The sequence below is a fragment of the Leptidea sinapis genome, chromosome 30 (assembly GCF_905404315.1).
Source record: "Leptidea sinapis chromosome 30, ilLepSina1.1, whole genome shotgun sequence".
In the NCBI taxonomy this organism is placed as follows: domain Eukaryota; kingdom Metazoa; phylum Arthropoda; class Insecta; order Lepidoptera; family Pieridae; genus Leptidea; species Leptidea sinapis.
Genome location: NC_066294.1, coordinates 1,502,549 through 1,517,148, shown reverse-complemented (window position 1 = coordinate 1,517,148; position 14,600 = coordinate 1,502,549). Strand labels below are relative to the sequence as shown.

The 14,600-nt window shown below is 33.5% G+C and overlaps 1 protein-coding gene across 2 annotated transcripts in view; it reads right to left on the bottom strand.

The window, feature by feature from the left end:
• LOC126973823 (SET domain-containing protein SmydA-8-like) overlaps window positions 1-14,600 on the bottom strand; it is a 37,339-nt gene that overhangs the window by 18,929 nt on the left and 3,810 nt on the right. For both annotated transcript variants that reach the window (XM_050821167.1, XM_050821166.1), the window contains exon 2: window positions 6,441-6,483. In XM_050821167.1, the coding sequence (XP_050677124.1) occupies window positions 6,441-6,467 (27 nt within the window). In that variant the 5' untranslated portion in view covers window positions 6,468-6,483. The remainder of the gene's footprint in view (window positions 1-6,440; window positions 6,484-14,600) is intronic.

The following is a 14,600-nucleotide window of genomic DNA, read 5'->3' as shown; positions in this document are numbered from 1 at the left end:
CCCACAAGATAGGCCGACGATCTTGAACTGGTCAAGATCGCCGGGATTCTTTGGATGAGGGCAGCGCAGGACCGATCGTCGTGGAAATTTTTTGGGGAGGCCTTTGTCCAGCAGTGGACATTTTCCGGCTGATGATGAGATGACTTTAATGCAACTATCTCTTTTTTAATTATGTAATCATTGCTACTTACCCTCTCTTGCTTTTTATATATGAAATCAGTTTAGTTTTTGAGATAATTTATCATATTTTACGGAAATCCATAATATTATTCAAATGTTGTGAGCCTTCTTGAGTGTGATTACGCTATGATTCATCTTCAATCAATTCGACACGTGTTTCACCTTGGTCTCGTTCCAGAATTCGGCAAGTCTACATCTCCTGGGGATGCCTCGTGAGAGGCTAACCACGTGTCATATTGGATGAAGACGAAGCTTAGCGAAATTTACACCTTTGAATAATTTAGTTTTTGACTTAATCTATTTAAAAAACACATAGACATACGGAAAATCAAATCTTTTCTCTATATAATTTAAGTTTAGAAATGCTGGCCCTGAAAGAGTTTTTACTCCAGTACGGTACCGACTCTACCATAGTCAGAGAATCCCAGCGTTTTCCCACTTTTCTTACCAATTATTGCTGAGGACAAACAAGGCATCAACACGATAGCTCCGCTCCACACTTAACATGGACTTTTACAACATGAGGACACTACGACCTTGAGGCGGCTTCATCGGTAGGGGTTGTACACCCGAGCCTGACACATTTCATGGTCTAAGTACGTAAATCTATTTTCACCTCTCCAGCACGAAAAGGACGCTATTGCTACGTGTAAACTCGCAGCAAAACGCTTTTTGCTGCTGGCGTGAGGCAAACTGATATAAATTTCGAAATTTTCGGACCATATATCCGGGAATTACTCCGCGTTAAAAAAATAAACAATGCGATCCGGTGGGTTCCGAAACTCATTTTAGCCTAGCGTATTATCTCATTGTCACAAAAAATTATTATATTCTTTCTCTTATCTATCACACTTTTCTCGCTAGTCGAGGTGAAAAGTTGTATGTTTCACACGAAAGCAATTTTTATTGTATAGTCTAGTAGTAGTAGTAGTAGTCGTAGTCTATATTAGAATCACTCGCTACGCTCGTTATTCAATTCTAGACAACTTCGCCAATTCGTGATTTAAAGTCAGCACTCGTAGCAAAAAATAACTTTGCTCACTTGTTGAACAAATAACTATTTCCTCCTATAAAAAAAATCATTATTTTCGCCCCATGCCAGTATCTGTGTACGTTAGCGAGGATATAGGTGATGTCGCTACCTGAGCAATATTGAGACACCTGTCTACTCTAGCTCCGCGCGTAGATTTTGAGGGCCCCGTTCGTATCTAAACGAAACTCAATTGAACTTCTATCAGATACGAGACTTCTAGCCCCGACAACACCTGCGTGAATTTTGGTTTTATATTGCTTCCTAGAGTATTTGAAATGCATTTTAACAGATCATCTCAGATTAAATCATTTTACCTCATACAATGGCCATAATAAATTTATCTAAATCGGTTTGTTTGATTTTTCATATCAGGATAATGCTTCGGAATGCTGTCTTATGACCGATTTTTTATTTTGAATCGCAATGGTGAAATGGCAAGCCAAGATAATTTTCTCATCTTATGCATTAAGCATTTCAATTTCTGTTTGCTTGCGTGGTATTTATGTGAATGTGACAGATAAGCTTTTTCTGTCCATATTATATATGGATTTGGAGAGCGAAATTGAAATGAGAGTGAAGTGAAAATGAAAAAGTAGGAGTGAAATAGTAGAGTATTGATAGATGACATAAAGTTAACATAAACTGGAGATTTTCTCGACTTTACCGTTCGGTAGAATTCTACTGTCCTGTAAAAATTGCTTGAAATTTTTACCGTACTAAGAGGAGTATTGTCTAGAAAAAGTGATAAGTAAATGGCGTTTTCTTGGTGTTTAATGTACTAACTAAGATATTCTGAAGAGCTACAGGTGTACTACTACTACTACATCCAGGTGTTTATGCACGTCTATGATATTCCGAAAGCAGCTTAAAGTGCAAATAATGTTTTCATTTCATGAATTCGCAAATCAAGATAGAGACCTTAGACCAGCCATACTTAAACTTTTTTTTTCTTGGGCCACATTCAAATTTTACTTATGTTGGGCGGGCTGCTACCTACATAAATCACATCTGTTATTTAGGTATTAATAAATAATCTATTACGTTTAATTTTTAATTTATTATTTTAGTGAGATCGATGATATTCGGAACATTTTCTAACAATTTTATCTATATCTGGGTTGTAATTGCTGCACGCTACCCTTAATATGTCATCGAGATGAGAATCCGTTTGTATTTTTTTACGTTCTTTACACATTTAAGTAGCAAATTTTTAATTTTCTTAAGTCTTGAAATCGCCTTTTAAATTCGTCTGATAGTACAGATATATAATTTGAAATTATCAAATAGTGTTCTTCAGAAATATGAATACAGTTCTGTGTAAGTGTTGGAAAAATTTGCAGTATTTTGTTTCGAATGACTTCGTAATAAATTCATAGTTTTTCTTCGAAAGCAAATATTGTATTTGCCATTTGTGAAATTATTTTATTTTCACCTTGCAACCTTCGATTAAGGCTGTTAAGTTATGTCGCATAGAAAAGCTATAAGACACCACTATTTGTCATTTTGAAGTTGAGGTTAATTTTTATCATTTTGCTGTAAAAACAACATTATTTCTTGACGTAAAGAAAAATCTATTCAACACTTTTTCCTCTGCAAAACCAACGCACCGAGGTATGCAAAAGAACCTCAATGTATTAATAATAATAAAATATTTTATTTCGGACAGATTATATCATCCATAGCCAATTTTGCATTAAAAAAGGTATACAACATTACTTAATTAATTAGATAACATTAATTAGTAAAAAGAAAATGTATATAAATTAGAATTAAAAAGTATAAATTAAAATTACAAATGGAAAATTAAAAATATTAAAAATAACATTATTATATAAGAAAAAATTTTGGTATATTTCGGTGGTAATGTTTTACCGTTTTCAATATACAATTTTTACGATTATTATATAATCTCGTTAGAAATCCCGCTCTAGCCCTACGCATTACAGCATAAAAATCGTCAACCCTGTGCATCGCAAACATACCCGACGCGCTAAACCTCCATGGCAACCCCAGTAGAGACCGAAACGCATTGTTATATTGCACTCTGAGAGCGTCAAAGGTGGCTTTGGTGTAATTGTACCAGAGCTGAGAGGTGTAGAGTGCCTGGCAGTAGGCTTTGAACAGGGTGACCTTTACTTGTCGGGAACAGCGGGCGAAACGCCTAGCCAGCATATTGCTTTTTGCTGCCAGTGACCGTCTCTGTCTCTCTAGGTCCTCATTATCTTTCATCGTCTCGCTTAGTACATGTCCTAGATATTTAAACTTAGTCACTTAGTATTGACTAACCACTTCTTCCAAAAGACATATAAATCTTCTGTGGTTCAGTTCTCATGCTCGGATATAATTCACAATAAGTACTTCTAGCTGTTTTCATCACAGTTTCAATTACTGGATTAACAATTCATGCCGCCAGGTTTTCTTGGTGAATAATGCAGTGCATGGTTATTAAATTTGTTAAATTATATTTGTTTTTGAATAGCGAAAGAAATCCATTTTCAGATCCAGTCATTAAGGGACCCACACATTTTTTTTTTAAATTTCTTTCTCATTCTGTTCTACAAAACTGCCAATAACATCGAAATAATCTGTACCTCTGGTTTGGCCTTTCATTGGAAGGAATTTCAAAAAATCACTTTCATTATTCCTTTCATACAGGCTCTTCGGTTTAGGGTACTCTTGACCTGGCCTTTTGTCAAGACTAGTCCTGTACTGTCCGCTTAGGTCTACCCCTTCTTACACTTTCATACACACTGACCTTACACGACACGTTAATCGTTCTTCATTCATTCTCTCGACATGGCCAAACTATCTCAGCATACCATTTTCAATGTTTTTCACAACATCTTCTTTCAGACCACAATGTTACCTTATCTCACTATTTATTATCCTGTCACTCAGTTTAACTCCTATCATACTTCTCAACGTTCTCATCTCAACTGCATTTACTCTGCTTTCATGTGTCTTCTGCCATACCCAACTTTCACTTCCGTACATGAGTGTTGGAACCGACACCCCCTCATGCACAGCCAAACGAGCCTTATTAGACACCTTCTGCCTGTTCATAAAGGAGTGCAAAGCTCCATTCACCATGTTTCCTGCATTCACTCTTCTTTCAATATCACTCTCATACTTTCCAACTCTTGTAAATTTAGAACCCAGATACACAAACTCATTCTCCTGTTATTTTTTTTTATCTCCAATCACAATATTGCAGTCTGTAACTACCTCATCTCTTTCGAACACCATCACTTTCGTCTTCTTTACATTCTTTACAAAAGCTGCACTCATAGCAGTTTCCATCTCCTGCAACTCCTCGGCCGAAGACGCAAGTATTACTTGGTCATCAGCATAGAGAAAACATTTCACGAGTAACTCATTCATTCCACTTTCATTCATTTTTAAATCTGTCAAGCAATTGTTCATGAACAGATTAAACAGCCACGGTGACGCTACAAATCCCTGTCTAACACCTTTTTCGACATTAAGCCATGTATGCCCCGTTTAGCCTTACACAAGCACTAGAATCCCCATAAAGAGATTGCAATGCTCGTATGAGAACAATGCTCACACCGTTCGCGGACAATGCTGACCACAATTCATTCCTCACCACTCTATCATAGGCCTTTTCTAGATCAACGAACGCGTAATAGACTTTCTTGTTTTTAGCCAAACACTTTTCGGCTATGCGTCGCAAGGAAAAGACCTGATCCGTACATACCATTCCCTTTCTAAATCGCGCTTGTTGATCGAATCGAATTTCGGATATTTTACGTTTATATGTGGATGACACTCCTGACATTGTCGCTCACCATATTTATTTTAAATAATACTTACAATTTCTATATAGCAATACAGAAATTTAGGTTTGTTGAGATATTGTTTTCTCTACTACAGTGTACAATACACTCATTTACTCACTACCTTTGAATCAAATACTTAATACCATTACGTAAATGATTCGTACCTATTTTATGAACACAAATACTCAATACTCATCAAGAGAACTCATAAAAAACAATATCTGCGCCTATTATTCTCTCGGAAATTTAAATAGTTAGATTAATAGAATTTGAAGCTACAACGGGTGGGCTACTATCAAAAGCCTGGTGGGCCGCAGTTTGAGTATCCCAGCCTTAGACCAATATCGCAGACCAATACCGGATACCGCAGGCGTAGTCGTAAAGTTCGGCAACTAATACTACAAGTGGGCGTTCTGGAGCCAGTCTCGAAAAATGCGTGATATTGACGTGCCACATTGACAGAACAAACTTTGCTAATAATTGAAACTAAAATGCTAGGTTGTGAGGTAAAACTCTGTCAAAATAATACTGCAAGAAATAGAAAGACACTGGGATCACATCATCAGTAAGTATTTTGTATTTTATTTATTTCAATGTAAAATAATACGAAGCGTATGTTACAAAATTTGAAAGATTCCATTGAGTGTAAAGATGCCACGGACACAAGCATCTAATAGTTGCGGTAATAAAAAAGCTATTGTTCTTAGGTAGTGCGGTATCTAGTTGTAGCACAGCGCAGACCAATCCTTATACCCATATTCTAATCGTAAACTCATGACCTCCTCGACTCGACTCAACCTCACTGAGGGGTTTTCATATTCACAGTTGTCATTTTTGCCCTTACCTCAAACACCTTTCTCACTCGAGGTGAGTTTGAGTCGAGGAACCAACTGTCAAATGTAAAGTTGATCGCCATCTACCTTGAGGAAGTTTATAAGTAATTGTTAGCTACAAAAGACATTATTTCATTAATTTTTTATAATGGCTTTCGAAAGTTTTATTGAATATATGTACGATAGTCCTTCGACTACTTATCGCGACGATATTTACGAGATGCAGAAAATCCGATGGAAATTTATGATGAAAATGAATTTCGAATACGATTACGCTTCACCAAAAATATTGTGGCAGGCTTTTTGTTACCCCTGCTGTTCCAAAATACTGGGACAGCAATCGTGGATTGCCGATTCCACCCGTGATCCAAATGCTAGCAGCTTTACGATTTTACGCAACTGGAAACTTTCAAGTATTCTTATAACTTGTCTACATTCATAAGATTGCAATACAAAGCTTTGTATGTATACATTTTAACTTTAATCGGTATTTTTTACAGATTAATCTTAAGGTAGAGGCTTAAATATCTCGAGGAGCTGTCAATTACTGATTCCTAACATCAGCCACTTTGTCCTGTTAACATACTTACTCACCTTCTTCTTATGTGATTTCTTATTCATTCTGGAGTTATTGTTTCTGCAACAAATTAATGAATTGCTGTTAATTAGGTACTCTTGTATAATAAAATACAAATTTATGTGAACTAGCTTAAAAAATTAATTAAGTTGTATTTGCGAGTAGTTTGATTATGGGATGGGATATGGGATTATACCAACAAAAAATGTTAGGACCCTGCATAGGTAGCCAGAATTCAGGTTCTATTTATTGTACCTATGTATTGCAATAGTATTAACTTTATCCGGCACTTATTAAGTACACACATAAAACACATATTTTTACTTCAAATATGTATGATATAATTTATACTAAACTGAACAATTTGTTATTTTTAAAGTGATATATTAATTAAATTAAATTTGTAACCCAAATTTATAAACGATACGGGACTTGAATCCGCGAGCTCCCGGGTTACGTCTAGCTCAGATGGGACATTGGGTGATCCGGAAAGCAGAAGACCCCGGTTCGAATCCAGATGTCCTATAGGTTTTTTTTTGTTCACATTTTGTACATTCTTAAAAATCCGTGCAAGGCTCAGTCGTCCAGGTACTGTTTTATTATTATTATCAGGAAATTCATCAAATACAATGTGTAAATATGTTCTAATAATATATTAAATTATATCAGAGTAACTATTTCCAAAACAGCTATAAAATCAGTTAAGATACATCCGCTGATAAAATATTTATCGAGATATATTTACGCTATAACAACTTTGTTCAACAGTTTACGAGCTCGTAAAGCTCGCATTATAATCAAAGCTCACAGATTTAATGTATTATTACGTCACAACCATAGTTACAACAGCTTTAAACTATTGTAACGTTTGTATTTATATAGTGTTGAATAAATATAATTAAATTTATGAACGAAAGTAACCAACATTTATGAACGATGCGGGACTCATACACGCGACCTCTAGGGATCCGTCCGAGCGCTCTTCCACTGAGCCAACAGTTCATAAATCAATATGTTTTGTTGAACTCTCAGGTTGTGGCGCCATCTACAGGATCTACTTTACAGTTGATAATCAGCTCAACCCCAGTATTTGCATATTAGGAAATTGACTTGAGATGTAGTATGTTTGTTGCATCATTTTACATATTATATTGTGAAATGATTAAGTAACGTTTTGTTTACGAAGTAGCGGTAGATTCAATAAGAAAAATATTTTTTTGACATTCATAGGTGTCCTCTCCGTAACCTGCATGAATAAAGTTATTTTGATTTGATTTGATTTGATTTGAACAAGACATACCAAGATTTACAAAACAATACGTTACTCGAACAGTTGGCTCTGTTGGAAGAGCGCTCGGACGGATCTCTAGAGGTCGCGGGTATGAGTCCCGCATCGTTCATAAATTGTGGTTACTTTCGTTCATAAATTTAATTATATTTATTCAACACTATATAAATACAAACGTTACAATAGTTTAAAGCTGTTGTAACTATGGTTGTGACGTAATAATACATTAAATCTGTGAGCTTTGATTATAATGCGAGCTTTACAAGCTCGTAAACTGTTGAACAAAGTTGTTATAGCGTAAATATATCTCGATAAATATTTTATCAGCGGATGTATCTTAACTGATTTTATAGCTGTTTTGGAAATAGTTACTCTGATATAATTTAATATATTATTAGAACATATTTACACATTGTATTTGATGAATTTCCTGATAATAATAATAAAACAGTACCTGGACGACTGAGCCTTGCACGGATTTTTAAGAATGTACAAAATGTGAACAAAAAAAACCTATAGGACATCTGGATTCGAACCGGGGTCTTCTGCTTTCCGGATCACCCAATGTACCATCTGAGCTATTTAATGAAAATCGTTGGAGCCGTTTTCGAGATTCAGAATATATATATACAAGAATTTCTCGTTTAAAGATATAATGAGAACATATTTACACATTGTATGCGATGAAATGACTGGCTTCTTCTCAGGAAAGACCAAGTATATTGAAAGTTGTCTAGTAGATCAAATGTTGAAGTATAAGTTTCAAAGTTTTAGCGCCCTTTCTATTCCTTGTTTATATAAGTATTAATAACTATGGCACGCTGATGATACATCGTTCATATATTATTTTATTTAGGTGATATATTAGATATTTCTGGCTAGAACAACATTAAAGAATGATACTGAATGAACGACCATCAACCACAGACTATACATATAGCCTTAGCTTTAGTCAAAGTTAAACTACATACGTTAATTATTGTATGATATTAAAATGAGCTCGGTGAACATTGGAACTCTTAGGAACTTTTTTACTGAATCTTATTTAGTAAGGTTGTCTGCGATATAATCATATTTATAATGGCATATTATTACATCATAAATAGACCAGGGTCGATAAATTTGAAACAAAAAAAAAATAGTACGATGAAACCCATTGGAAAAGAAAGAGTGTGAAATGTGAACGAATTAGTGCCTAATAAACATACATTTAATATTTTAGGTTCGATGAATTAGTACGAAAGAGAAAAAACGAAACCATACATTTTGAAAGCTTCATTGACAATATTATTTTCTGTATATTTAACAACTTACTATCCGACGTGATCCCTTAATCAATAATCTACTCTCTACATCACATAGCCTTTTAATAGCTAGTTATTTTTTTCTTAAAAAAGAAATACACTTTTATCGTACATGTTTTTGATTTTAAGGGTAAATTAATTATATGAGGGAAAAGCAACTTATGAATAAAATTGATTTCACTTTTTAATAAAATTAAAAAAAATCTACAGATAAGACAAAAAGATACAGAATAAATAAATAAAAATCATTAATAAGTTATATAAATAATAGTGGACCGATAATAGAGCCTTGAAGCACACTAGATTTAACAACCATGGAAACTGATTCAAAACTATTAATAGCAACTTCTTGTCAGCGATTGGATTACGATTTGAATGCTCGCCATAAATTTCCACGAATGCCTTTAGAGGCAGTTTTTCAAGATGAGTTTTACGCTTGTTTTTTTTAAAAAGAATCAATATGGTAAAACAAGATGGGAAAAGAAATTTTTGAACCAACTCCATAGGGATATATTTTTTGATGAATGAGAATATATATTTTCATAAAATATAGACCCAGCCACTATAGTAGTCTTATTTAAGAACAATTATTTCCAATTTATCACTCATATTTAAAATAAACTATTTTTAAACAAATTTTGACATTGTCAACAGGGCACTTACAATCTTACTCAGTAGTTTAAAGCTTATAAATAACATACTTCTAACTGACACAGGATAGGTATAAATTCATTTTACCAAACATAGTACAATTTGTAAACTATTAACTAGCTGCTATAGCGGATAACACTGTTTTCTATGAATAACGTTGGTTGCTAAACTCCATTGCGATAAACTTATAGATAATTTATGATTATTATACACTTTATTATTATTCAATTATAGATAATTTATCGAGCAAGCTTAGTTCTAAGCCCGACACAGTAAAGAAAAGATTCGATCATAGGAAGTGATGGGCATATCATATATCACCTCTTGATTCTTGATCAACCTATATAAATTTAGTGTTTAAGTTAATTTAGTTTAATTTGGTACCGTTATTTTATTACCAAACGTTAAACAATGTTATAAGATTTTTCCTTACGCTAGATAGTTACTAAATACCTAATGTAAGTAATCTTTGCATATTCCAAAGCTCAACTACGACTAGTTAGATATACAGTGCCTACCTTGCTAGAAAACTAATGCACGCCCGTGCTCACAGCTTATGTCATATTATGTTATATTTTTATGGCTAATTCTGCTAATACTCATTCTGTTTATGTACAGAAAAAAGCTTTAAACATTATGGAACCAAAGGAGTTCATAGACTTAAAGATTATAACTGTTTACTAAATTAGATTGGATTAGTTTGTTAAATTTCGATAGTCTCCATAAAAGTTGATATTTTCTACAAAATCTTGTGACGACATGAGCAAAGTCTATGAGAATATATAAGGCTAGTTAAGTTAGTAGTTATTATTAGTTAATTACCATACATTTTAATAGTAGCGACCACGGACGAGTAAAGTATTCCTTATTTTTTCACTCGTCCGTGGGTAGCGACAATTTATTTTTTCTTTTGGTTACCTTTTTTTATACAACACTCAATTTTCAAGTCAGTATTTTTTTACACTTTTAAGTTATTTAATATACCAGTTTTACCCTAAAGAAATTTGACAATGAATCATTTATTGTCTGTTCCGGATGAACCTATTCGCCTATTTCTGTCGTGAAGCAGTAATGTCTAAGCATTACGCTGTTTGGGTCTGAAGGGCGCCGTAGCTAGTGAAATTACTGGGCAAATGAGACTTAACATCTTATGTCTCAAGGTGACGAGAGCGCAGTTGTAGTGCTACTCAGAATTTTTGATTATTCCAAGAATCCTGATCGGCACTGCACTGTAATGGGCAAGGCGCATCAATTACCATCAGCTGAACGTCCTGCTCGTCTCGTCCCTTATTAAAATAAAAAAATATTAAGCAATTCTTTAAGGCATCACGTCTCGGTGACCCCCGCCCAATAAACAGCATTGCAAGATTTCCTATTGTATACTATAACTTATAATCGTTGAGTCATTCACAAGTAAAGTACTTACAAATTTAAGAGTACATGTTTCATCTTGACAGAGATGCAAATATTTCAGTGGTTTCGTTTTTAATCAATAATTACTGCTACATTTAATTTGATCAACGTAAAGCTATGCCTAAAGACCCTACAATATACAATTACAATAATTAATGAGAATATTGGTGCCAGTTACCACTTCGTTTGATAATATTCGTTTAATGAGAAACACAATACTTTTTTAATAATGTTAATAATTTAAATCTATTTAAAGCTGTCTCCTCTCTTATTTCTAGTTTCTTATTATTAGTATTTTCTTTTAGTAAGCGAAGTTCTTTATAAAATCCCGGAGCTATTCATCCAGCACATTAATTAAAATCTCTCATGCTTTGTGGAATTTAATTAAATATGACGCTTGACGTTTTAAAACTGGGCGTCCATTCATTTAACAGCGTTGTGAAATCGCTCAAATGAACTAAATATAGACTCGTCAGAACGTAGAATATAATTTACGTTGTGTGCTTCATTTAGATAATGCGTCAGATTTATATGATATAATATCAATAGTAACAATCATAATATTTCCCATTTTTCGCTCCTTGAGAAGAATAGTTACAGATGAATATAACGACTGAACTTTTACATTCACTTGAAGTGTTAACAAACTGTAGAGACCGAGCTCTGTCCCATTCAGAACTATACGTTGCGTTGGATTATCATTTTATTATGTTTTATATTTTACTAGCTTTTCCCGCGACTTCGTGCGCGTGCAATAGTTACTTTGGGCAGGAATTTTTATTTTTTAATATACTCGCTTTGCAAATAATACACAACTAACTGCTTGTGGTTAATACATTGATTATAAGCTTCCAACTATAGAACTTTCATCCTCCTTTTACATTCACAGGTCTAAATTTTAATAACGCTAGAACAAATATTTATTTAATTCCGAACAAGTGCTTTAACACAAATTTTCATGGTGGTATCTTCGATAATGACGAACTTTAATTCGCCTTTTATTCGCGATGAAATGTAGCCTATGTCCTTTCACAAGCTCTTGTCTATCTCTGTACTAAATTTCATGAAAATCGGTTTAGTGGTTTAGGCGTGAAAGCGTAACAAAATTAGTAGGGATTACAGATGAGTAGTAATAATTATTTACTAGATTAGTGAGGTACCATGGTTTGAAGTATATATTATTATCATTGTTGTTGACTTTTTATTAGTATATTTACTTATATTCAGTCAAATAATAAAATAATTTTCTTAATTGATTACCTAATAAATCATGGTTCATAGAATCAGTCAGAAAAAATACATTATTAATTTATTATGTACTTTTGAACTTTTAAGAAATACTTATTTAGGAAGTAATTTTTATTGGTAATCGTTTTATCAAAAGCTTATTTTGAGTTTAATGTTTAAAATAAAAAGGAATTATTTCTATTAATATATTGACAAGCAAATTCAATAAATTGTATTTTCAACATCATTCATCGATAATAAAATTAATTCTTGCAATATCATCATAATTCAAAAACTGATGACTCGTCATATTAACTAAATGAAGAAAGGCACAAATTTTATTATTATCTACGTTCAAATTACATCCTCTTTGCACAATAATTAGTCTTATTTTCAAACATCAATTGCGAGACGTCAATGAAATTTAAGTCAGCTATCATTGGAATTTTTTTCAAACAAATACGTAACGGGCATGTTGAGGTCACCGTGATGCGAACCACAGGTTTTCTCCTACAAAAAATACTCAACCATAATATGAACCTCAAAAACACACTCATGACTTTAAAAAGTCTCTTTTCTGAAGTTTTTTTTGTAAAGAAAAACTGACTTCCAAGTGAACCTAAAACAAATTAAAAGGAAAAAATATTTTAGAAGGTAGTTATAAGATATTTATAGGAAATTTCGTTTTTTCTTGTTCTTCATGGTTGTAAGGATTTATAAATTATAATACTTAGATTAATAAATTATATAATGTAGGTATAATAAATTATATTTTATTAATCTGTGGGAATAAATAAAAATTAATATATTATGCTTGATGCAGGATTTATATTTATATTCGTTCTATCTGTGAATCTAGATTCTAGAAAAATATTTTTATTGTGGAGAATGCATTTGTAGCGAAATAAAGGATTTTTAATTATAAGCAACCAATGTTATAACCATTTATTATTCAATTTTTTTGTTTAGTTTCTATTAAAGCGTATTTTTCTTCCTGTTTCAAACTATATGTTAGCAGTAAAAAATAAGAAGCTCATTTAAAATGATTTCCTTTTGCTTTTGTTTTTTACGGGAACATAAATCATTATTATTATTTGAATCATGATCGAGACTACATGACACTTGACAGCCACGGACGAGTAAAAAAATAAGGACTCCGTTCCATAACAGTGGGGCACCAAAACAAGCCGGTAAACCTGTAAATACATAGCCCCACACTTACACTAATACAAGCCGATCGGCCGCCATTATGAGATTTGCCATCGTCTATGACAGATCACTTTACGTCGCAATAAAATATTTTAAAAATACCGTCGTGCGTTGTGAAAAAGTGTAAAAACAATACTATAAAGGTATTTGTGGATATATGATTATTATTTAAGGAAGAAAAAATAGTATAACTGGTATATCCCGTAACCGCACACACACTAGCATAACGGTGCTTTACTTGCTAATATCACGGCGCGGAGTCCTTATTTTTTTACTAGTCCGTGTTGACAGCCAGTTTTCAGGTATAATGATGTCAGACCCAGCTTTCCTACCGATAGGTAACGAGTGTTGCAAAAAGGGAGGTTCAAGTGTGTTCATGGTCCACTGTGTTGGATGTTTAATTCACTAGAGTCGTATCTTGATACTCTTGAACCCGAGGTTTTAATAACTACATCCAATACTGAGTGACTGTGTTGCTAGGTAACATATCTGCCAAACGATATAAATAGCTGCTATAACTGTTTACATATCCTTGAGTATAATTGCGACGGCAGCCGCGAGGAATAACTAGTCAAGTCCATCGTAATCTCGATCAAACACACGATGTTAATAAATAACAGGCATGCGCTTACGATGCAATCCACTTGGCAGTTGGCAGGTATAACACACGCTGGCCGATGCGCCCCGTACCGTCCGCAGATAAGTCACAATAAGCTTCAGCTTACGCGCCGGATTTAGAGAATCCACAGTAATTGATAATGGGTCTGGAAATAGATGCTTCGGGCGTGATCGGATGATCTTTGTGAAATTCTTTGATTGTTGCTATAGAGTTAACACCAATAAGAACGGTCGCTTTTATCTATTTTGGGCAGAATCATCTTCTATTCATATAATAGATTCAAATAAACTTTCTCAATGTTTATTAACAAATAATATAATTACTTACTCATTGTTAGGATAGTTAATAAGAATATATTGATTGGAACTAGTTATATAAGATTACCTAAACGTAGGTGCGCTGCAACAGTCTACCAATAAAAACTGTTTGGTGCAGAGACAATTCAAAAATAATTTATTCATTTAGT